The 25,342-nt window shown below is 46.9% G+C and overlaps 1 protein-coding gene across 2 annotated transcripts in view; it reads right to left on the reverse strand.

The window, feature by feature from the left end:
* Positions 1-740: 740 nt before the first annotated feature.
* KLHL25 (kelch like family member 25) overlaps positions 741-25,342 on the reverse strand; it is a 42,048-nt gene continuing 17,446 nt past the window's right edge. For both annotated transcript variants that reach the window (XM_055002675.1, XM_055002674.1), the window contains exons 2-3: positions 9,176-10,997; positions 741-1,263 (exon numbers count right to left, since the gene is read on the reverse strand). In XM_055002675.1, the coding sequence (XP_054858650.1) occupies positions 9,211-10,980 (1,770 nt within the window). In that variant the 5' untranslated portion in view covers positions 10,981-10,997 and the 3' untranslated portion in view covers positions 741-1,263; positions 9,176-9,210. The remainder of the gene's footprint in view (positions 1,264-9,175; positions 10,998-25,342) is intronic.

Consider the following 25,342-nt stretch of genomic DNA (forward strand, 5'->3'; position numbering starts at 1 on the left):
GTCCGTGTCAGTGAACATAGTCTAATCCTACACATTGCTCTTCATCAATACCTATTTCCAATAACCTGAAGACTAACAAAACTACTCCAGCATTTGAAGATTAACAAAAAGCATTGGATGCTTAACACACTGCAATAATTTTACTTGTCTACCTTCTATTTTATTTCGTTGCAGCAGACTTTGGCTGCTATCCCTTCGGAATTATTTTTGAGGTATTCTGTTTGCTTGCCAAGATAGCTTTGTTGTGGGAGGGCTATCGTTGTGTTTTGTCAGAAGGTGATATAATTTGTCAGTTCTCTCCTGTGTTAAGAAGGCAAACTCCAAACGAGCTGGAAAAACCCAATCTGGAGAGGGGCGCATATTGAAACCCAAAACCACTGAATGTGCTTGTTCAGCCGACCACATGTAATTTCAGTCTGATCTCTCCCTAATTTATTATTTCCTTATTACAAGAAGAGGTATACAGGAAAGTTAAAATTGTGGGATCAGTCTTGGGCGTCTTCTCTAATGCGAGACATTAATTCTAACCCTCACCCCCTCCCAAGTTCTGCAGCGATCTCCACTTTTCCTTGAAAATTAGGGACTTGAGTTTTCCTGCAACAAATCATAGGAATAATTTTTGACAGTGTCAAGGAGTCAGTTGTGGCAGCAGTATTTTGCAATTTCGCAGAGCGTCCCATCCCTGGAAGTAAACAATGCATCTGTAATTATTGCTCTAGCAGCCATTTTATTCTCCCCCAGTCAGGGCTACTTCAAAAGGAAAAGTCCCATGAAAAGCCATGTGGTTTCTTGAAGAATTTTATTAAAACTGCCAGATGCCAAGGGACATCAAAGTATAAAATGAGATCATTTTCAAAAACGATTAGACCCAGTTCTAGCCCTTGCGGCGATGTGCTTCTTACTGAAATTCACGCAGCAGCCCAGAGTTCTGGAAGTCATGGAAGACGTTTGGAAACATGGACAGGCTTTTGAAGTCCCTTCCAGAATTTGGCAGGCTCTCTTCCCAGCCCAACTGTTACCAATATGGTGCCTTTGTGGTACTGGGTAATCGCCACCTCACAAGCACGTTCTGGTGCTTAGTTCTCTTCCTCTTCTTGGAGTGGACTAAGAGGCCCACCCATCCCATCAGTGTTACCTTAAGTTTTTTCTTGCGTCAACCTAACACATCTCCCCACCCTGATGCTTTTGAAGGAAAGAACCTCATAGGAGCAATCTGTGTGGTCTTCAGCATCAGCAGTGATCTAATGAACTTGACATTGGTATCTGGAAAAGAGGAAAAGAGAGAGCTCATTCAGACCCCAATTGCTCAGCTACACTGTGGCCCCATGAAAGAACTGGCAATAGGCTCATATGGTATAGGGTTAAGAACATAAGAGAAGCCACGTTGGATCAGGCCAATGGCCCATCCAGTCCAACACTGTGTTACACAGTGGCCAAAAAACTAGGTGTCCTCACAAGGTCTGCCAGTGGGGAGGGGGCACTAGAAGCCCTCCCACTGATTGCCCCCCCCAAACACCAAGAATACAGAGCATCACTGCCCTAGACAGAGAGTTCCATCTATACCTTGTGGCTAATAGCCACTGATGGACCTCTGCTCCATATGTTTATCCAATCGCCTCTTGAAGCTGTCTATGCTTGAAGCTGCCACCACCTCCTGTGGCAGTGAATTCCATGTGTTAATCACTCTTTGGTTGAAGAAGTACTTCCTTTTATCCGTTCTAACCTGACTGCACAGCAATTTCATTGAGTGTTCACGAGTTCTTGTATTGTGAGAAAGGGAGAAAAATACTTCTTTCTCTACCTTCTCTATCCCATGCATAATCTTGTAAGCCTCTTATCATGTCACCCCCTCAGTCGTCGTTTCTCCAAGCTAAAGAGCCCCAAGCACTTAAATCTTTCTTCATAGGGGAAGTGTTCCATCCCTTTAATCATTCTAGTTGCCCTTTCTGCACTTTGTCCAGTGCTATAATATCTTTTTTGAGGTGTGGTGACCAGAATTGTACACAGTCTTCCAAATGAGGGTTGAGAGTGCTGGACTAGGATCAGACCAAGGTTCCAATCCCGCACTGTCATGGAAACTCATTGGGTGACCTGGCACCAGTCACACACTCTTTCTCAGTTTGATTTACTCTGCAAGGGGTTTGTGGTGAGGATACAGTAGAGGAGGAGGGAGAACGATGCATGCTTCCACCAAGCTCCTTAGAAGAAGAGCTGGATAAAAATGAACGAACTGAGAGGTTTAGCCTGGAGAGGAGATGGCTGAGAGGTGATATGATAACCATCTTCAAGTAATTGAGAGGCTGCCATGTAGCACATGGTATGGAGTTGTTTTCTGCTGCCCCACAAGGTCAGACCAGAACCAGTGGCTTGAAATTAAATCAAAAGAGTTTCCGCTAAACATTAGGAAGAACGTCCTGACAGTTAGAGCAGTCCCTTAGTGGAACAGGCTTCCTCGGGAGGTGGGTGGGCTCTCCTTCTTTGGAGGTTTTTAAGCAGAGGCTAGACGGCCATCTGACAGCAATGCCGATTTGGTGAACCTAGGCAGATCATGGGGGGAGGGCAGAATGGGTTACATCAGTGTAGTTCTCGTGGCCTTCTTATATGCCCAGAGTAATGCTGATCACTACCTTGGGCTCAGCAATTTTCCACAGGCCAGTTTGCTTAGGGATCCTGGAAGTGTTTTGCCATCTTCTGGGCATGGAGGAGGGGTCACTGGGGCAGTCAGGAGGGGTAGTTGTGAATTTCCTGCATTGTGCAGGGGGTTGGACTAGATGACTCTAGAGGCCCCTTCCAACCCTATGATTCTATGAGTCACCTTCAGGCAGGCCGATCACTCTTATTGGCTCACTTGAATGGTTCTAGAATGCACCACAGCACTGCCGTGCATGCTTGTTGGACTCGAGTTGTGAAGGATCCAACCATTTTAAATAGGAATGATGACCACAATGCAGCCTTGCTGGATCCGTGCCCAGGAGGCCGGCTGCCCAGAGATTGCCCATCATTGGTGGAGGCAGGCCAGAGAAACGGGCGCAAATGTGCCCATGTCCCTGGCTGGCGATGGTGCCATGGAGAGCATGTGCGCTTTGTACATACACAAGGTAGGGACTTGCTGCAAGGCATATTTTATTTATTTACTTCATTTATACCCTGCCTTTCTCCCCAGTGGCTTATGTTGTCCTCCTATCCTCCATTTTATTCTTGCATCAACAACCCTGAGAGGTAGGCCAGGTTGAGTGTGTGTGTCGGGCCCAAGGCCACCCAGCATGTATCCATGGCAGAATGAATGTCCAAACTTGGATCTCCCAGATTCTAGTTCAACACTAACCAGTTGCTATTTTTGAAAGCTTAGTATTTCCAAATCTATTTTTCTTTTTTGAAAAATTGTATTTTCAGAAGGATCACATACCTGTGAATTTGTGACACCCAGCTACACCCACACATGCACTCTGCAGCTGTAGTAAATTAAGGTCACCTGGGGACACAGGATAATGATTACTGGAGCTATGGGACTTTGGCTTGCCCAGCAGCAAAACTGCACACCAGGCTGAGGAGCGAATTTCATACATGCCTGGAGCATGAAAGGAGACAGCACAGCACCAATGCCTTCAAGTGGTGGCTGGGCAGCCAACCAGACTGGAATCACAGAGCAATCACGTTTCACCTCCCTCCCCGCCGCACACAAAAGTGAACTGCCAGATCAAAGGTTGAAAAGGTGATCAGTCAAGGGGGTCTGATCTCTTGGTGCAAGTATGGGGGGGACGGAAAGAGAGAAAACATGACCATCCCTTGTTTCCTGGGATCCTTGAGAAGAGTGGTCTTCACTCCTTCCAGAGGCTAGGCCCACCTTTAACCACCAGGTGGCAACATGGGACCCTGTGAGTTGCAAGCACGTGACCAGAAGTAGCATGACATCAGAGTCATGTGACAGGATGAGGAGCCCTGCCTCTACTAAAAGGGAGTCTTCTCCATCCATGAATGACCTCACCTTGACGACCTACTGAACCTCTCAGCATGTCCCTACAAACAGCAAGAGTCCGTAAGGGGTTGTGACCCTTTAGAAGCAGGGCTCTCCAACCCTTTTTAGGGTTCCAGCCCATCGGTCAAAGACCACCACTTTTTATTGTTCCTGTTCTGCAGAATTTCAAGCATCTGTAGCAAAAGTGTAGGGCATTTTGAACCACTATTCCCAGTTCTGGAACTGGACCCATCTAAATTAATTTCTCCTGACTTGCAGAGGAAAGTGTCAGGCCTACCACTTCGCCAGGATGTTTAACTTTTGGGGATAAACTGTTCTACCCTTCAGGGTTTTTATTTAGTTTCATGTGGGCTTGGCTTGATATTGGACTTTGCTGAATGTGTTGCTGTTCTTATCTCTTTTATGAAACAAAAATAGAGCTGTCATTCAAGGAAAGCTTTTTATTTGTTAATACCAGTGTTAACGGATCAATTGAGCCTACCTACGAATAAACAATCGTTCTAAAGAAAAAAGCATTCTTCGTTTTAGCCAGTGCCTATGTTCGGTCACAGCAGGCAGCATGGCCAAAGAGGCACTCCTTTCCATGTAAAAGAAGGAGAAATGTCTGTTCTAAGATGATGTCTACTACTCATGGATTTGTATGTAGTTGAATTTTAAAAATGTAAAGCATCATAAAAAGCTGTTGCCGGAAGCAAACTTGCTCAGTCTAATTGAGCCAGAGATAAAACACTGCAGGCTGTCATAATATCATCAGAGTAGTACTACTTATACATTTTATTTTTTAAAAAAATCTTTGGACTGCCTTGACTACCTGAGCAAGGTAGATGTGTGAACCTGGCTGAGTGCACCTGGGGCTCTGGAGGGGGTGGATAGCTTCATTTTGTGTGTTGCGTAATACATACTCAGAGTAGAGAATTGAGGGTTTTTTAAAAAATAGTTGCTAAGAGGGAAAATAACATCTTCGGGGCACTTCATCCTGGGGGGGGGGGGTGTTTATGTTTTTAAAATTGTGGAGGGTTTTTTTTTTTTTTTTGCAGCGTGACCTGAAAGCAACAGGAATAGACTGGCCTAACTGCACAGAATTTGCCCTCCTTGCCATTTCGGTCCTTTGTTAAGGTGTTTTGATTCCTTGTTCTCAGCAGAAAAACATGCATTGTTTGAGATAAATAAATCCCCACATTCCACTGAGGCATTGTGCCCGGGGCTCTAGAGTTTTCATAATATTGGCAATCTCTAGAGTTCAGGAACACCCATGACTACTGGGGCACATAAAAACTTGTGCCCCAAAAGGAGTAGAAATGGGTTCATAATTAAAAAAAAAAATTCTACCTTACTGCCTCTGACTGCTCGCCGTTTGGCAGGCTGGGTTCTGCATCGGTTTTTCAGCAGAGATTTGGGTGAAGCCTGCTCTGGGTAGACACCTTGGTTCCTCTTGCCTGCCACTCCCACCCAGCTTGGCCTGATAAACAGGCTTCCGAGACAAACATCTGCTTGGCAATATGGAGTAGCCGTTCTCTTCCCCGCCCATGCAACTCCCAATGTGGAGCAGCCAAGATGCTTGAGCATCTCAGCTGTAATGTGGTGAGCGAATGCGTGGCCTGGGCGGTGGTGATAACGCCCTGATGTTTGGGGCACAGCTGACGAAAGTGATTTGGTTGCCCACTGGCTGAGCTGCTCTGACCTTAAAGACTCTCTGGCTGCTCACTGGCTGGGCTGCCTTGACCCTAAAGATACTGTAGCTGACCTTTGGCTGAGCTGCTGACCCTGAAGATTCTCTGGCTACTTTGGACGACCAGGGCAGGCAGAATGGCCTAAGGAAAGGAATCTAGACTGATGACTGATTAAGATCTGTCAGAAGAAAGGAGGGTGGTAGAAGAGACTGGTCTGGAAAAGGAGGAGAAAGGGAGGAATGTGCAATGATAAAGAGGGGTAAGGGCAAAAAGGAAGGGCCCAACACATACTCTGGGTCCTCCAGAGACAAACGGTTTGGTTTCTTTGTCCTCCTCCCCACCTCTAAATAGGAGGGTACTTTTGCAAGCTGGCTGCAACACACAGAACAGGAGCACAGATGGTGACAGATTTGCATCAGCCTCAGCAGGAATTTTGCAATCACCGGGGAGCAAAACAGATTCCTGCCCTGAGGGGCTACACAGTTCGCAGCTGGCTAAAAGCAGCAAAGGACGATCACAGTATCTGCCTGTGCTAAAAGGTGCTGTTCAGGCGCGAAGCAGCAGCACCGCTTTCCCATTTCTACTCAGGTTTCACGGCTAAGAGTAGCTGAGTCACAGGCAAAAGAGCAAAATTGGAAGTCCAGTAGCACTTTAGGGACTAACAAGATTTCCAGGGTGTAAGCTTTTTGAGAGTCAATGCTCTCTTCGTCAGATACAAGTAGGATAGGAGATCCCTGAGCCTTTATAACCCAGTCAGAAGGTGGGAGGGGAGGTTGCAAAGATGGGAGTCATGCAAAGGTACAAAGCAAAGGAAGGAATGCAAAGGGTTGCCAGCACCAGGCTGGAAAATTCCTGGAGATTTTGGTGGTGAAGCCTGGAGAGAGCAGGTTTGAGGAGGGAAAGGACCTCAGCATGATATAATGTCATAGAGTCCCCCCCCCTCCAAAGCAGCCATTTTCTCCAGGAGAACTGATCTCTGTGGCCGGGAGATCTGTTGTAATTCCGGGAGATCTCCAGCCACCACCTGGAGGCTGGCAACCTTAAGGTACAATGCAAAACATAGGCAGCCTTCAATGTTCATTCACTGTGGAGTCGGGGCTTTGGAGCTGGCTGAACTGTAAGCGAACTGGTTGGCAGAGGCCGCCCCGTTCAAATGCTGCCCTGCTACTTGTTATGGGCGAGGTGGGAAAACTATACGCAAAACCAATTTGCCTGTCATAGCCTGAGTTATGAGGAACACCAGAGTTGCTCATGTTCTCTATCGCCAGCACTACAGCCAGCTTCTCTCAGGAATGGGAGCTCTCTCTCCTGCCACAGGTACTGCAGGCTCCAAGAAAAATAATCACGTACAAAGTGCCGTGCTACCAGTCCTGAACTTGTACACCTTCCAGCGTTAAGGGATCCTGCTAAGAGCATGAGAGATGAGCAGAAATGCTAACTTTTCTGTTAACAAGGCTCCCGTGCATTTAGCAGAGCAGATGGAAATGTGTGTCATGCAGCTTCTCCTCTCAGGGAGGTGCAATGGTGGGAAGGAGGTACTGCACCTGTTGAATTTACCCTGTGCCTGTTAAAATGAAGTGCCGTGCCAGATTTGGGGGTATCAAAAACGAAGAGACTCTCTACATGAGGCATCTTACACAAGGACACTCAAGTGTAGGGAGACGCAATGTTAGCTGGGAAGCCCAGTTTAAGAAGATAGAGATGAAGGCTCTGTCAATTTCACCTCTCTACACAGAGCAGACAGAGATTGCTCCTCAGAGGGTTTGTTAATTTCATCTTCGCCTCCTCAAAGGCTCTGAATTTCACCTTCCCTGTTGGTGAAGGGAAACATTCATGGGCAGTTAAAGTGCCTTTACATCAGAAACTGCTGGTCTACAGTTTAGCTTCTGTTTAATTAAGAAAATCAGCCATGTTCAACCTGACACACGTCTCGATCCCCACGGCTGCTAATGCCACTGATTGACAGCTCTGGTCTCCAGCACCTATACCTATAGATGAATTTTCGGTGCTCAATGAGCTCTTAAGGGCGGCCTTGTAACCTGAGCTGAAAAGATGAAGTCCTCAGGCATTCTGCAGCAATATTTTAACGGACGACTGGCAGTTTAATTAGGCACCCAGGCAGCTGCTGGTCAATGCCGTGGCACAGCAGGGGTAGGGGACTGCAAGAGCCGTTATCCTCCAGTTGGGAACATGCAGCAGATCAATCCTTTGCTAACAGACTGTAGCTTCAGGGGCAGGGAAGCAGGCCAGCACTTTCTGCCTCGGTGCCCATCAGGACTCTAGTTCGTATTTGCAGGCTGTGGAGAAGTAAAGAGCCAGTCGATGTATTGTCGAAGGCTTTCACGGCCGGAGAACGATGGTTGTTGTGGGTTTTCCGGGCTGTATTGCCGTGGTCTTGGCATTGTAGTTCCTGACGTTTCGCCAGCAGCTGTGGCTGGCATCTTCAGAGGTGTAGCACCAAAAGACAGAGACTGTCTTGGACACTGAGAGATCTCTGTCTTTTGGTGCTACACCTCTGAAGATGCCAGCCACAGCTGCTGGCGAAACGTCAGGAACTACAATGCCAAGACCACGGCAATACAGCCCGGAAAACCCACAACAACCAAAGAGCCAGTCCTCTGAAACCCAGCAGGCAAAAGAGAACTTGTCTGCAATAACCTGCACAGTTATTTGGGAGTAAACCCTGCTGAACGCTCAAAGTATGCAACGGGTTGTAGAAGCAAGAACTAGAATGGCCAAGTAGAAACACCCTGTGATATGGTGATATGTGTGTGTGTGCACTATTTTAGATGGCAAGTGAGGAAAACAAATCTTTAAATTCTGCCCTCCTCCTTAAACTGGCAGGTGTTAGAAAGGTCTTTCTCAAACCAAGCTCAGGATCATGCGAAGAACTACAACACTTTGAAGTGTTCAACTACTCCCCCATCCATAGAAAACTAGCAAACTAGGCTGGCGTGATTTGCATGTCAAAAGCATTTTTTTAAGTGGGCAGAGCGCTTTAATATTCAGTCCTCCATCAACGGTAAAAATTTGGTACAGGGACATCAGATGGGGGTCCTTTGAACCGCCACAGGTTTAAATCTAGAACAGGTGAGCAGTTGAGTGACATACGTCACGGTGCAGGGGGGGGGAACCTGCCTCCCCCACTGCTGCTGGGATATTGTGATAACACTGCTTTGTTGTTATCGTTCTGAAGAGGGGAGGCACTAAGGTTTCCTAGTTCCCTCTGATGCTTCAGTAAAACTTTTAACGCACAAAGCAAAGCTGTCCTGCGAGCAGACTTCAGAATGCCCTTGGAAAAATAAAAGAGGAGATCCAATTTTGCACTTTTTCTTTATATCTGTTTCTCTGCCTGAACTAGGACTGCTTGCAGCCCAGCGCTTAGGCATGAAAAAACTGAGAAAGTATCAACATACACGCCATCAGAAGTTTGAGTAATCTGCAACGCTCCTCTCCTATAAAAAGCAGGGGACCAACTATGCCGTTGTCCATAAGACTGGTGGGCCAAGGGCTGAAGACGACATCTTACCTCCATAAGCTGCTCATTTTGAGAAGTAGACTTCATCAGGCTGGTAAGTGTTTCCACGTGCTGACAAACGCTGTGGGGATGAGGGAGTAAGGCACCGTCGTGATACAGTTCCACGTGTCGGAGGTAGGGTCATAACAATCCAGTGTTTTGCACCTTTGCGTCCCAAAATAGCCGCCCACCACATAGAGTTTGTTCCCCGAGGCCAGAGCGTGGCATGACATCCGCTTGGCTGTCATGTCTCCGATCCGCGTCCACTGGTCCGTCTCACAATCAAATCGATAGGCAGATGCTGCTGTGAACTCTGTATCCCCACCCATGATGAAAATCTGGCTGCCGAGGACTGCAGCTGCCGTGTACCGCCATGGCTGGGGGCACTGTGCTTTAATCGTCCACCGGTTCTCTGCGGGATCGTAGCACTGGACTTTGGATACCATGTCCCGGTGAATACTGGTCCCACCGAAGACATAGAGCTTCAGTCTCGCACTTACGACCGCTGCATTGCTGACGCCATCCCTCAAGGGGGCTACCATAGTCCATTTGTTGGCAATGGGATCATACTTTTCCACCTGCTTCAGAGAAACAGACGGGGAAGCGGGAAAGACTCCAGCCACGGCAGTGTGGCCACCAACCACATAAAGGCAGTTTTCTAGTTCCGCTGAACCATGTCCAAACCGAGCTATAAGCATTGGGGCAGCTTTCGACCACTCCTCGTTAACAGTGTCGTAAACCCAGACATCCTTTGAGACTCCATTTTCTGAGCCTCTCCCACCAGTAATATAAACTTTGCAACCGATGGCACAAGCGCTGAACTCCTTTCTCGGACTTGGCAGGTCTGCTTTGGGAATGATCTCTTTTGCCTTGTGATCTACTTGGTAGACCTTATCGCACATGAACGTCTGTCCACCCAAGATGAGCAAAGTATGTCCAGCTTTGCGAGGCCTGGCGCAAGGGCTGGTGACCACCCCATCATTCTGCAAGATTTTCTTTTTGCACTGAAGGGCCTCGTCCAGAATTTGCTTGTTCTGCTCCTCTGAGACGATCAGCTCCTCGTAGGTCACGGCTTCCTTGAGGCATTCGGACGGCAGCAAGGCCAAACGCACATTCTTCAACAGTTCTGGGAGGAAAACCTTCCGCTTGTCCGAGTCGTATTTCACCCATTGCATGACAGCCTTGAAGACCTTCTCCTCCTCCTCGATCTCCAGTTCGTCGCTGGAGATCAAGTCTAGCAACGTGTCCTTGGAGAGGGTGTTGAAGTCTTCGCTCCCGTGGACTATCTCAAAGTTGACCAGGCACATCCGGCAAGAGAGCTCGTAGAGCCTCCTGCACTGGTGAGCGTCCGATAGCATCATCATGCCCAAGCAGTTGGAAGGATACAGATTCTTCTCGAGAAACTCCGCAGCGGCATCTCGAATATCGTGGAACTGCAGCATGTCGCCAGCTTCCAGGAGGGACTCCGCATTCTCCTCGTTGATGATGATCTTGGAGGAGTACGCGTAGTCCAGAAGCAGCTCCAACACCTCCGGGTGCAAGCTATCGTGGAAATTCACCTCGTCTCCAAGGCTCTCGCGAAGTCCGTTGCTGAACATTGCTTCAAAATACTGGCTGGATGCCGCCAACACCGCACGGTGGCACGGGAATGACTTATTCCCAGCCCAGAGGGTAACATCCGTAAACATGCAGTGCTTCCTCATGGTGTTCAAGTGTGACAAGACACAATCTGGGTGGGAGGCTTTGTGGAACAGCAAGATATTCATTGAACCGGTACTAGTTCGGGACTTACGGTTCTCGTGGACGCTCACCGACATTATTACAGGAGTGCTACCTGCAGAGAAGTGAACAGAAGAAACAAAGATCTTGAGTTTCAGGAGATAATTCAGTTTGCTAAACCCACAATTAGAAAGCCCAATAGAGTGAGCATCTACTTTTTGTCAAACTAAGAAGAGTAAAATGTGGTCATGGTGGCACGTAAACAGCCCATCATACTATAGGATACATATGTGGAGGAAAGGTCTGATTAACAGCTATTATCATACTTAATTAAATAAGAAGTGTCCTGCTGGATCGGAGCTGTAGTCCATCTAGTCCAGCATCTCATTTCATACCAATTGCCCTGAACAGTCAACCAACAGGGCATAGAGGCCAAGACCTTCTCATGGTGGTGCCTTCCAAAAACTGCCTCTGGATGAGGAGATTCCCGTTTAGTCATTGATTGGCCACTGATGGCCTTCTCCTCCATTAAGCCACTTCTAAAGTTAACTGCACAACACATCCAGTGGCAGTGAATTCCACAATTTAAACAAGTGACCATGTTCAGAATGAATAGGCTTCTAAGGATTATGAGAGGCTTCAAGAGGGGGTGACTAACTTCATTTTGTGGTGTTCAGGGGTATCTCGTTAGCTCAACGTTAGAAAGAAAAATCTCCAGGAGTAGGCTGGCATGTAAACAAGTTGTCTGTGCACGGTAACTGTGCTTCACACAAAATGGTGGCCACATATATGAGGTGGATAGGCAGCATGCATTATGAAAAGTCCTATGCATGCTTCCCAAGTCAAACAATACTTAGGGATCTCTCTAAGTTCAGGAAATCAGTAGCAGAGGAAAAGGTTATGGTGCTCTTCCTTACTCTGGTCCTGATCCAACTCCCCTCCACCCCAATATTTACCAGTAAATCCACTTGGGAGATTCATGATTAATTTGATCCCTTTTCCTTTGCCTTCTTTTCCTTTCCTTAGAAGCTCATTGATTCATACATCTTGAGCAGCAGAAATTACTTATTCCTTATCTTTTTTGGATGCAAGGGCTAAAAGGACTGAGACGAATTTTGAAAACTGCCAAGGTAAATTTAGGATCCTTATCACTAAGCGAATGAGCCAGGGTTTCTGGAGTATTAGGGGACGGTTAGTTAATTAAAGGCTTAACATAATATATTATATATGTTATATTATTATATAATAATCCCTTATATTTTTGAAGATTTGGTCCTCTATTAACTTCTCAAACCCTCCTTCCAGTGTCAAAAGAAAAGAGAATGAACAGGAAAGAAAATTCACTTAACAGCTTTGCTTAATTGGAGAGACACAAACATAAAGATTTCAAAATAAACTGGAATTTTTCATCGCAGTCCCTACTGGGGGCACCCATAAACTCGGTTTGTAAAAAAAAAAAAAAAAACTATACAGACCATTTGTTTTTTTCTGGTAAAGAGACCAGAGCCTTTGGAGAAAGAGCGAGTACAGAAGCAGTTTTTGGTTTAGCTGGCTCATGCTGGCTTTCAGTACAGAGGAGATTACTGCAGTTTTCAAAAAGGTAACTGACTCGGCTTATTTATGAAATTGCTGGCTAAGAGACTCTCCTGTGTTCTCATTTCTGACTGACCTATTTGCTTTGCAAAATAGCCTACCATCGGGAGACAGGGTTAGAAACAGCAGATCCCATCCAAGGGCTGATGGGAACCAAACACAGCTATGGCTTATCAAATAAATTCTAGCATGTTTGGGCTGGCATGGCAGGGCCCCACTGCTTGCCCATAGCTATGTCTGTAAGTAGAAGGATCTTCAGAAGCCAGAAATGAAAACACAGTGAGCTTACAGGAGCCTGTGAAGTGCTGAGTTCAAGTCTCTCCATTTTCAACCAACCTAAATCCCCTTTCTCAGTTCCCTGCCAAGACACCAACTACGAAGAGACCATACCCTAAGAGCCACCAGTTCAATCCCTGGTATTTCCAACTAAAGAGTATCAAGGAGGAGAAAGACCCTCAAGACCCATTACCGGTCAGCTACTCAAAGTAGAAAATCCAAAGCTCAACAACATCACTGAAGGCTACCCAGCCATTGCTCAAAGGGCAAAATTAGAAACCGCTCCACACCCACCCTCATGTAATTAATTCTCTTGTTGCACTACCTTTACAAATGAAAAGCTCATCTGTTTCTCATTACAATTCATTAGCTTCTCCTTGGCCGAGTAACAATCTTAAAGCCTAATTTATCTCACAGAGCTGTTGTGAAGATAAAATGCACTGCCTGAAATCCCCCAAAGAGCTCAAAGGGGCATAAGGGCAGCCACCAAGGTGATATTCTAGACCAACACCAAGTCATCACTCCAGTCCTCACGTCAGAAACTCCCAGCATGGTACTTTGCAGCAGCTTAGATTGAGCCATTGATTCCTATTAATTATGCTACCTCCTTTAGACACCTGATTGGCATCTACTAGGAACCAGACTCTCAAGGACTGCCATTTTATTGTGGACCAGTCAGTCTGAAGGAATGGGCCATCCCCTTTCACAGCTGGCCTTCTGTAAAACCTGGCTATTCCAGAAGGCTTTTATTAAACTCATCATGTCACATCATTTAATTTTTATTTACTAAGGTATTTAAATTAGGAGGGAAGGCTAAGCTAAGGGTCAGTACTTGGATGGGAGATCAGCAGGGAAGACTGCAGAGGAAGGCAATGGCAAACCACCTCTGCTTCTCACTTGCTTTGAAAGCCCCAGCAGGGGTCGCCGTAAATCAGTTGTGGCTTGACGGCACTTTACATACACTTTTATTTAAATCACATTCCACCTTCTCAAGGTGGATAACCAGGTAGCCACAAGTTGGAAGAACACAAAAGAGAGCCAGTTTGGTGTAGTGGTTAAGAGTACGGGACTCTAACCTGGAGAACTGGGTTTGATTCCCCACTCCTCCACTTGAAGCCAGTTGGGTGACCTTGGGTGCTCTCAGCCCCACCACAGGGGATAATAATAACATACTTTGTAAATTGCTCTGAGTGGGTGTCATATAAATCGAATGTAATTAAAAACACAAGCTGATCATCTTGGATCGTAACAATAAATACATACAAATTGATTATCAAGGTAAAAACAAAAATTAAGAGTCAATACCAAATGAAACCAAGGTTTTCCTGATTTTCGTATCTTTAAAGGGATTGGCAGTAGGAGGAGGCTTTTTTGCTTGGAGGAAAAACTGGGTTTGAGTTTTAACTTCTAGTTGACAAGGTTTGTTTTTAAAACCTTTTCCAAACCTTTAGAAAGGGTGGGATAAAAACATTTTAAACAAATATTCACAAAACAAACTTGTTTACCAGGCCTCGCTGGTTGTTATTTTGAGAGACAGTTTCCTTAAAACTATGTGAGGAACATAAAAGACGGCGCAGGCCCTGCCCTTGGGCTTCCAGTCTGAGAAAAACAACCAACAAAGGAAGGAAGAAATGGAGAGAAAAGGATGTATTGTGCCAAAGCCAAGAGGTGAATACTAAACAATTTGGGCCAGGCTTATCATCTCTTGCACTGGCAGCCATACCATGGCAGCAGCACATTTGCGGCCTACAAAACCGAACGCAGCCTGCCACCACCAAACTGCATGCCTGGAGTCCGCATGGCGTAGTGGTCAGTGTGAATCCCAGCCTATCAAACGGAGGGATAAGGCTGGATAATATCAAAACTGGGAGGATATCCGTGAACAGTTTCTGAGATATGCTAAGCATCCCGTATGGGAGTTCAAGTAGGGTCACATGAAAGGAGCACCTTTGCGGCCTACCAAACTAAACCGAGCCTGCAAACTGCACATGGTGGATCACGTTTTAGCAGCCTTCTTGGGTCTATTTAAACACACACACAACAGAGGGGTTTTCAAGCACTGTGCAAATCACAATACCTTGTGGGTGGAGCAGGCCTCTCCTCCCAAGGCCATTCTAACTCTCCCTCCTTACCTCTTTCTCTGCAGTGACTCATTTGCTTTACAAAACCTCTTTCCACTTGCTACCACAAGGTTTTGCCAAAGCGATTACCCAGACAGGTCTTTTAGACCCAATTTGGTTACATAAACTGTCCGTGTTGCTCACTAACCCACCAACTGGAATCTAGCTTGAGGGAAACATTTTTTTTTTGGACAAACATGCAAGTCAGATGAGAGAAAATTAAAGCCGGGGAATCCTAGAGAAATAATTGAGGGATGTTTTCTTTTGCTCTGATGACTATTGTTGATACGCATTCCCAGAGACAGAGGCCTGGAGGTTTAAAAAACAAATTCTGGTAGGAATTGAAACAGATTCAGAAGAGTCCCGGGTAAGCTTCTAAAGTCAATGGGAGGAAGAAGCTTGTTCAAAAACATTCCAACTACGTCATCGTCATGCCCAAACAGACGATAATTTTATCACAAACTACACCTGGAAAGGTTTCAGAAGAACCTAGGAGGCAGCATCACCTTTTTATCTGCAAGCAGCACCAATTCAGAAACAAAAGTAAGAAAAGGCTTGACCTTGCAGCCCCCCATCATTTTGTGACTGCCCTCGATACCCCTTGGTGGCCATTTTGTGATTACCCCAACCCTGAGTCAACCATTTAGTGTTGGCACCCATTCTCCATTCTCAGAACTCTAAAAACTGCTCACAAGACTAACAGGATTGGGAAAGCACCTGGTTTAATTTGTGTGTGATGAAGGTAGAGTCTCTGCACTTAAATGCATGTGGGGAGAAGACTGGGAATGAAAGTGGACACACCGTACGCCCTTTTCATCTCTCTTCCCCACCTGGGGAGGAAGAACATCAGAACTGGGCTTGAGCGATAGCATGTTCCTGACCTCCGCTATTCCTCCTACAAGCCTTGCTGTGCTGCCCAAGTTGCCCGCTTCAATTTAAAAAGAGCTGTAGGTCAACCCACATGAAGGTGGCTTGCAGTGGTGACTAGTATGCTCTTACTAGCAGAAAGTGGCAAAGCGGACAAAGGAAGCATTAGCCACAAACAAAGGAGCCATATGCATCAGATTCAATACAGGTAAACACATTTCTTTTTTTTTAATTCAGAAGTTCAGAAATATGACGTGAAAGTGGAGCTAAAGGTGGTGGATTTAGATTAGTATGTACTACTGCTTTTTAATGGCTGCATCACACACATGCACGCACACACACTTTTATTCCCCCATCCCCTTTTGATAATGATAACACACAGAAAACATTAGGGTCACTAAACTGATTAGTTTGGGGAATGACGGACAGAAAAGCATCAGTCAGAAGGAAAATGTGGATGGAGGAGAGAGAGTATATTTGGAGTTTGAAGAGGGAAGTATAAAGGACATTTGCATTAAGATCTGGAGCAAAAAGTAAGGAACGCTCACACAGCATTTAACTTGCTATAATTGTTTAATGCTCCTATCTGGGCAACCAAAGTTGCTAGTCCTCAAACATTTTACTAATCTTCCATTTTTCATTTATACATGTGTTTAACATGAATGGCCTAAAAAGGGAAGAGACTCCCATTTTTACAAAGATGTTATTTTCATTCCAGGCCTGAAGGATTTTTTGCTAAACATTACTTCTCAGTCACATATTGGCAAAGTAGGTGAGGGGCCTGTGGGTAAACTTGCTCCAGATTTAAGATGAGAAGCAGTTGTTTAGATGTCATGGTTGTGCTGCAGGACTGGATCCAAGGGACGGATTACAGGCCAAAGGGGAATAACAAATGATAACTGTAAACCCATGCCTCCTGAAACGAAGTTTGGGATCAGTCCCAGTTTTGGAGAGTGAAAGGAGATTTGCAAAAGTTGCATCACCAAACCAAGCAACAGAAAATGAAATATTTATAAATCAACTAAAAGGTATTGATTCTGGCTCCTGTTCCAGGCAGCCTCCGTAAGCATCCACATGGTCCCATAAATACCTTGCCTGTGCAGGGAGCTAGGTTAACCAACAATTTCACGGTTCCCAGAAGGCAAAAGCACCCACTTAAGACTCCTAGCCCCCTTCTCTCACCAATCCGAGCCCTCAGGCTAACAATTTAGAAATCCAAACAACAGCTAGGATTTAAAATGGAGTTCATAACCAAAGCGCAACGCAAACAAGCTGAGGTTTGCTGGCCACTGGCGAAGTTATTGTGTGGGGCTACTCCCAGGCCCATCCCACTCGATGCCGGTTCTGACCCCTTCCCCCAAGGTGAAGAGTCCTTGACCCCTGTTCCTAGAAAGCTGGCACTCCACATCATTTGGAATGGTCTTATGAAGGAATCACACACACATCCAAATATCCTTGCAGATCCAATAGTCCATGGGCCCAAGTTTGAGAAGTTTGGCTTTGGCTGGTGTTCTCCTAACATATTACTGTCAACTTGATTTCAAGCAGGGAGATCCCAGCTTTTTGTTTGTTTGTTAGCAATTTGTCTTGCGCAGATTTCTGGAGAAATGCAATGGGTAATGTTCTAGACGATCATAAGATTTTATGTAGGGCTGAGTCCTATCTTTTAAGCAATTCATCCAAGAGTATGAGGAGAAACAGCCCCTTCTCCACGGCTGAGCCACAAAGATACATCTTCTACTTGCCTTTACAAAACAGAACTGCTGGTTCCAAAACACCCCTTTTCTTTTAAAAAAATCCACATTGCATTTTGCTTTGAAGATTAAAAAAAAGCTTACCAGATATCAAAAAATGGAGGTCCCTCATCCCATATTTGAAACTTAATATTTCAGAATCCAGGCACCTTGTACTTCTCTCAATTGGTCAGGAATAGATCCCTGCTGAATTTTTTTCTCCACAGTCTCGTGGGTATAGGAGCTTACCAAGAAATGACAAGTGTCGAGTTACCCATTTGCTAAATAGCCATTAAGTATTCTACTCCACCAACTGCAGGCGTCTCCAGAAGCCAAGATTATTATCATCATATAATGACTGCACGGGCAGCGGGGGGTGAGCCCTGGTGTTCAGTGTCGGCCAGATGTTGATTCTGGGCAATCCTCAGTGACTGACGCCGCCTCGCCCCTAGTTTCATTCGAAAAAGGAGGAGCTGCAAGTAAATGATATGGATTGATTCATGTAATCCCACTGATGATTAATAGACTGGGCTGGTGGGTTAAAGGAATTTTGGATGGAATGACAGCAACCAGAAGCAAAGCTTGGGAGCGGAGAGGAAATCTTGCTGAGAAAGCCAAAAGGAAGATGACACAAACAGATGAAAGGCAACAATAAAGGCTTCCATCAGCACCATCATTAATTGACATTTCAGTGCCAGTCAGTGGGTGTATTATATAGCTGTGCTGCTAAGTAGATTCACATTCCTGGATGCTACTGGAAATTCCCCTGCCCCCCGGGTGGTTTTAAGTGTGCAAAGAGATATCATCTTTAGTTCATGTGTGCTACAGATTACCTGTCTAGCTAGTGTGGAAGCGGCTCAATCCTTTCAATTTATGTCACATCTTCCATTCAGTATTTTAGCAATTAGGAGACCTGGGGCAACACACACACCAGATCTCAGTTTTTTGGGTGGTGTCATTTAATGATTTTTGGATACTTGTTGGATCTCCCATTTAGAGGGAGAGATGTATGAAGCTCCTGACTTTTGGAATACTTGGGGTATCTTGGGTTGTGTGCACGGAATTCCACCTTTCTAGATCACAGGAAGCACTTAACAAATTTTTATTCTCCTGTGAGTGAAACCCAAATATCCTTAGGACTCTGGTCAGTGTCCCCAGCGGGGTGCCGTGGTGCTTGCCACTATCTTTTTTGGTGCCTGCATGCTTCTTGAATTCTGGAGACAAAGTCCAAAAGGATCTTCAATGGAGCGGAGGAGTGTCAGCTAACAAGTCACTGAGTTCCTCACAGGCATGTCACAGTCAGAGAAGGAAGTAAACCCTCTTTGTCCTTTGGAAACGGACGCCAAACAGCATCTCACAAAAAACCAAACCCAGTTTTCTTCCGCTTGCTTAGAGCAGAGGGTGCTTCTCAAGAGCCCGGACCACTTTGTGTCTGCAGAGAGTATCCTTTTGGAAGTAGCTGTCTCTGCTGTAGGAGGAAGCTTGGCTGGAACCTTCCAATGTTTTGTGGAACTTCCCTCCTTTTGTTATTTGCTACGCTCTCCATCGTGGCCATGTTTCCCACTACCCTTTCTCAAAATTCCAAAAAATGCCCACGAGCCAAGGTTGGGGAAACCTGGTCTGTGGGTGCTCAGATATAAGCTACATTGCACCCTTGGTCTGCCCATTGATGCTTGCGGTCTGTAAGTGGATGCTCCTACTAAGCCCATTCAAGGGAACAGTTTTCTAGGTTGCCTGCAAGAAGCGCTTCTTTAACATCAAAGCTGAATATCTTCCACCGAGATCTTCTTGCAGCAACACATTCCCCCATGGGCCACTGCAGCTGGTTGGTCCTAAATAGATCTGTTTGTACCTAATTACCCCTTCCAGTAAACAAGGCTTGGAAAGGGAGGAGTAAAAATAGAAACTGATACTTAGTGTAAAACCATGTTCACAGCACAGCTCCCAAAAACGGGTGTAGAAAGAACCCCTTTGCATTGGCAGGACGTCACATCGGCAGAAACACCAGCAGAGCTTTCAACAATTTTAGGTAATAAATTCCTCAGTTACGAGAAGACTCCATGGCAGCCATTTTGTGGTGGCACTCACCAGCAAAGCTGTGTGTGAGATGAAACCTTCCAAATCCCTACATGGGAATTTGATGCCAAGCTGTCTCCAAAGAGATAACCCCTTATCAGTTAAACATGAGGGATATATAAAATGCAATGTAAGCACATGTTCAGGCTGGGGGAAGAAGCCAAAATAAAACATTCAGTGATTCCGCACACGTTGGATAATGCACTTCCAATCCTCTTTATAGATCATTTGGAACAGATTTATTCGTGTGCGGAACAAAAAATCCACCTCAAACGATTGATAAAGTGCACTGAAAGTGCATTATCCAACATGTGCGGAATCACATGGTGATCTCATCATCAGACACCCTGAATTACACCCAACAGGCATACTCATATAAAATTATTTCATTTCCCCCCAATTTATTTGGTCGCTGGGTTGAACCCCAGTTAGAGACAGCACACCAAAAATCTTACTGCAATGCAGGTCTAACTCTTTAATGCCTTTGTTTCATTGATTGCCAAATAAACATCCTGGCAGTGTTTTGAAAATCTATCCATATAGAACAGGAGCCAACAGTAGTTGAAATGCCACCCAGCGAAAGAAATTCTAAAATGATCGACTGTATCTGTTTTAAGCAATTAAACTTGCAAACGAAGGGAGCCAATAATTTTAAAGGAAGTCAACATACTTCGTACATGCACGGGCTGCTGCAGAATTGGCATTCTTTCCTATGTATGCAAAAAGAGAGGATGTCCCTTTTAAGATGCCGTCTGCGTTATTTATAAGGAAAAATCCATTGCTCAATTTTTTTTTGCAGCAGGTCAATCGGGGACAGCTTTGTAGTTAATCAAAAGTATAATTAAGCTAAACAAGAGGTCTGCAACCTATGGCCCCAGCGCAAAATGCAGCTCTGTATGGAATCAAATATGGTTCTTTTAAAAACCCAAATGAAATTTTTAAGGTGTTTTGGAGAGGTAGGTGGGAAGGCTAGAATCTCCAGTGTACAGAGGGAACAGCAGGCAAAGTTTTTTGAGACTACAGGGCTTCTTCGAAATGCTTTACAGAAAGGGAAAGGACAGAGGTGAACAGTTGCCAGTAATCTTAGTGTGTGAACTATGCACAGATTTTATGCTAGCGTACAAAAACTCCATAGGGTGCTCCTGCGTTCTTTGATCACTTTTTGGAGAGATCTTGTGTCTGCCAGTTCCTAAGAAAGGTCCCACAACAACCCCATTTGGGCTGCAGAAGCTTTATCATCATAACAATTATCAGCAATGTTAAGCTGTATATTTTAAGTTATGCATCTGGGCTTCCTTCCACGGGCTCACCGATAAGAGCTGGCTCTGAACATAGATGTAATTTGGCTCTTTACTGACTTCCTGAACTAATCAGTACACTCAAGACTGGCTCCTAAACTGGGGTAAAACCTTGATTTCAGAGTTAGTTTCTATTAGGCTAACCATAGGAGAGTTTAGAGGAGTTAGCCGTTAGCCATGTTAGTCTGTGGTAGCAAAATCAAAAAGAGTCCAGTAGCACCTTTAAGACTAACCAATTTTAGTGTAGCATAAGCTTTCGAGAATCAAGTTCTCTTCGTCAGATGCATGGTACAGAAACGGAGAGTTTTTCACTCTCCAACTCCCCCCTAAAATTAGTTGTTGCCGATCACGACCTGTGATCCTTTAAATCTTCAGCTCACTCGCTCACTAACACATAATTCTATCACACGGGCTATTAGGTCACAACACAAGCAGGAGGCCTCTCTGCAGGAATAAATCAAAGGTCTCTGCAGTTTGCCAACTGTGAAGGCTCTCGGCATCCTTCTACAAAGCAAGGGAGATTCCCAAGCAGGAGGGATACCACGCAGCCGCACTGGGGATGTAAAGTTGATGAGCCAGGACACATTGATGGGATCACTGTTAAAGGTCACCTCCGGGGACCTGATGCAGCTTGTTACTGCTAAACAGGTCTTAGCAGGGATTCCAACGTAGAATGCTCAGTTTGGCTGCTGAAATGGGGCAATTGTACCTGTATACTGCACAGGGTGGGAGAAAACTCAAAGAAAAGCCCAGCCATGGGCACTTCTAGCCTGCCTGTCTCTTTCAACAACATGGCCAGTCTACAGATTGCCGGCTCTCCCTGCTAGCCAACACATCCCACTTCACCTTGGGTCATTTGGCTTCAAATCGTCTTGACAAATGCACCTTCCTTCAAATTTCTCCAGAGCCTATAGACCCAGCTGGTAAGTATTTATTTGTTATTTGTGTTATTTACAGTCCACCTTTCTCGAAGGGACTCAAGAAGGATTATGCAAAGTAAATTAAGACAGTCAACAAGATGGGACGTACAATATACAATTAACTGAACTTCAGCCATATGTGATCCAGTAATCGTGATTAACGGATCAATAAGCTAGTTGAGTCTCTAGTGTTTAGTATCAGGGAAACAAGCTTGCAAGCATAACAAGGATTAGGTGGAATTCCAGAACCCCGGCGAACAGCCAAGGTTCTTTGTGGTCAAAAATATAGAACTTTGATGTGCTACAGATCTGAGATAGCCTTTTACTGAGTCAGATCACTGGACTATCAAGGACACTACTGTCTAATCTGACTGGCAGCAGCTCCCCAACGTTTCAGGTTGCGATCTTTCTCATTACCTAGTACCTGCCCCTTTTAACTGGAGGTGGTGGGGACTGAATCTGGAAGGTTCTGCATACCAAGCAGATGATCGTCTTCGTCCTTCTGTGCAGCCCCACATTGGGACTGCGCAGGCGCAGGCCAGCCACGGAAAAGATTTTTCTAGCTTTTAGAGATGTGAAGGGGACGTTCGGATCCACCGCGCATGCGCGCCGGTGTTCCCGCCAATTTTGAATGCATATATATCCGAACGTCCCCGGCATTCCCTCAGTTCCTTTTTCGCCGCCGTCGAAAAGGTTCTTCTTCTCTAGCGTTATTTGTCTCTCAGCGTCTCTTCGGAGTTTCTTGGTCTTTTTCCTGTGCTGTTCGGTATTTTCTTGTGTCCATCTGTCGGGGAATACCGTTCAAAATGTCTCAGACGTCCTTATTTAAAAAGTGTCTGAAGTGCGGAACGAAAATGACACACTCGGATGGCCATGAGCTCTGTCTCATCTGCCTGGGCGAGGGGCACGTCGTGGAGCGTTGTGCGGTGTGCATGTCTTTCACCCCGAAAGCGAGGAGCGATAGGAAGGCCAGGCTCCGTGCCTTCTTGTGGGATGCCAACCTTCTCCCCCCCAAGCCATCGGGCTCTTCGGGAGATAGGCCCCGCTCCGCCGCTCCGTCACCGGCGCCGTCTCGTAAGTCGCCAGAGCCGCTTCCATCGGAACCGACGGGGCAACCCGTTCCGGAGGCCCGATCTGACTCCGGTTCCGGGGATCGTCCTTCGAGTCGGAAGGCCAAGAAACGTCCGTCATCCAAATCGAAGCCCTCGTCCAAAACTTCGGCCACAGAGGCTTCTTCGGAGCCCCCGCCTAAAAAGGCCAAGGCCAAGTCAAAGGCCAAGGGCCGTGCTCCGTCCCCGGCTCCAACTGTGCTTCCCGGTACTCCGCCCAGGCCGGTCCTGATAGCTGACGATGTGGTGAGTCTCCACACCCCGTCACCTCCTTGCACGCCTCCTCCGTCGGTTCCGGAGGAATTCCTGTCGTTCCCGCCTTTTTCGGAACCATATCAGCCATTCGAGCGTTCCCTGCCGTCTGCCCCGGCGCCTTCGGAATCCTCCGTTCCGATGCCGTCCGCCTCGTCGGTTCCGGCAACATTCCGCTGGCCTGCCCCGGTACCTGCTCCTCTACCTCCTTGCCAGTCTGTCCCAGGAGTGGGGAATATGGCCTCCTGGCAGGATTTTGTGGCCTGGTTCCAGCAGTCCGTGCCCTTCCTGCAGCATCCTTCGGTTCCGCAGCCTTCCGTTCTGGCTCAGCCGATTGTGCACCCTGCGCCTGCTCCTCCTGCGGCTAGCGTGCTGGTCCATTCCTCGGTTCCTATGCCTCGTCCTTCAGCCCCAGTTGATCGCCGGACTTCGGTTCCGACGCAAACGCCGGCAGAATTTTCAGATTCCGAGGATGAGGAGGGCCTGGCTTCCCCGTCAGAATACTCTTCGGATGCGGCTTCTGACCCTTCCCCGGATGACACCGTAGGTGGGTCCCGTTCGTCGTCCCCGAATGACGACTACAGGCTGTTCTCCGAGCAAATGATGCGGATGGCCGCCGCGCTGGAGATAGACGTCTCCTCCACGACCTCCAAGCCCAAGAGTAAGCTGCTGGAGGCACTGTATTCCGGGTCCCCCGCGTTGGTGGCGTTTCCCCCTGTGGAGGATTTCGTTGACAGCGCTCTCGCGCTCTGGCAAACACCGGCGTCCGTGTCCGCAACGGCGAAGAAGGTAGAGAGGTACTACCGTTTGAAGCAGGATGATTGCCCGTACCTCTTCAGTCATCCGAAACCCTCGTCCATCGTGGCTGAGGAAGGTCAGGCTCGGTTCCGTTCCGGTTCCTCGTCGGCCCCGGTGGACCGAGAAGGCAGAAAGCTGGATGGCATGGGCAGGAAAGTCTACTCGTCCGCGTCTTTGGGATTCCGTATTGCCAACTTCCAGGCCATAATGGGGTCCTACAATCTGTTCCTCTGGAAGCGGCTGTCCTCTTACCTTTCCGATCTCCCCGAGGATCGCCGCCACTTGGTGAAGGCCCTTCAGGCAGAAGCCATACGGCTGTCAAAACAGCAGATGACAGCGGGCAAGGATGCTGCCGATTCCGCGGCGCGCTCGATGGCGACTTCGGTGGTCCTGCGTCGACACGCCTGGCTCCGGTCCACTGCCCTGCCGCCAGAGAAGAAGGCGAAAGTGGAGGATTTCCCATTCGAGGGGCCCCAGCTCTTCTCGGAGAAGACGGATGAGTCCCTCTCCCTGATGAAAAAGAATCAGCAGACGGCCAAGTCCCTCGGAGTCGCCCCCTCAGCTCAGTCGTCGGGTCCGAGGTATCGTTATGGTCGGTTCCGGTCCTACCAGACCCCTTACCAGCCTTACCAGCAGCGTCAAGGGCGCTTCTTTTCGGGCCAGTCCTACGGTCACCGATCCTATTCAGCCCAGCAGCGTCACTCTTCCAGGCGCTCCGGCCGGTCCAAGGGCAGGCAACAGCCCTCTTCACCCAAGCCTTCGACCTCGGTGCAGAAGCCCTCAGTCTTCTGACTAAGCCTGAACGCTCCCCTGTTGGCCTCTGAGGACACTCCCTCTACTGCCCGGTTCTTGGACAGGCTTCGGCCTTTTTTGCCCTGTTGGCAACTTGTTACATCTGACACTTGGGTCCTGTCTATTGTGGCCCATGGTTACAAATTGTTATTCGTTGATGCACCTCCCCTTTCTCTCCCTCCCCGTTGTTCTCCATGTTGTGATATTGTGTTACACAATAATGTTATAGAGTTGGTGAACAAAGGTGCTGTCCGACTGGTCAATGTCGCTACTTCCCCTTGGGGATTTTACTCGAGGTATTTCCTGGTGGATAAGAAGGATGGAGGTTCCCGGCCCATTTTGGACCTTAGGGGCCTCAACAGTTATTTGAGGGTTGAGAAATTTCGGATGTTGACCCTGGCACGGGTTATAGAGCTCCTGGAGGTTGGCGTTTGGTTGGCTATTCTAGACTTGAAAGACGCCTACTTCCACATCTCCATTTTCGAGGGCCACAGGAAGTACCTGCGGTTTGTCTATGGGGATTCTGTGTATGAATATACGGTGTTGCCCTTTGGGCTGGCCTCTGCACCCAGGGTCTTCACGAAGTGCATGGCCACCGTGGTGGCATACCTACGGTCCAGGGGATG

The sequence above is a fragment of the Eublepharis macularius genome, chromosome 18 (assembly GCF_028583425.1).
Source record: "Eublepharis macularius isolate TG4126 chromosome 18, MPM_Emac_v1.0, whole genome shotgun sequence".
Taxonomy (NCBI): domain Eukaryota; kingdom Metazoa; phylum Chordata; class Lepidosauria; order Squamata; family Eublepharidae; genus Eublepharis; species Eublepharis macularius.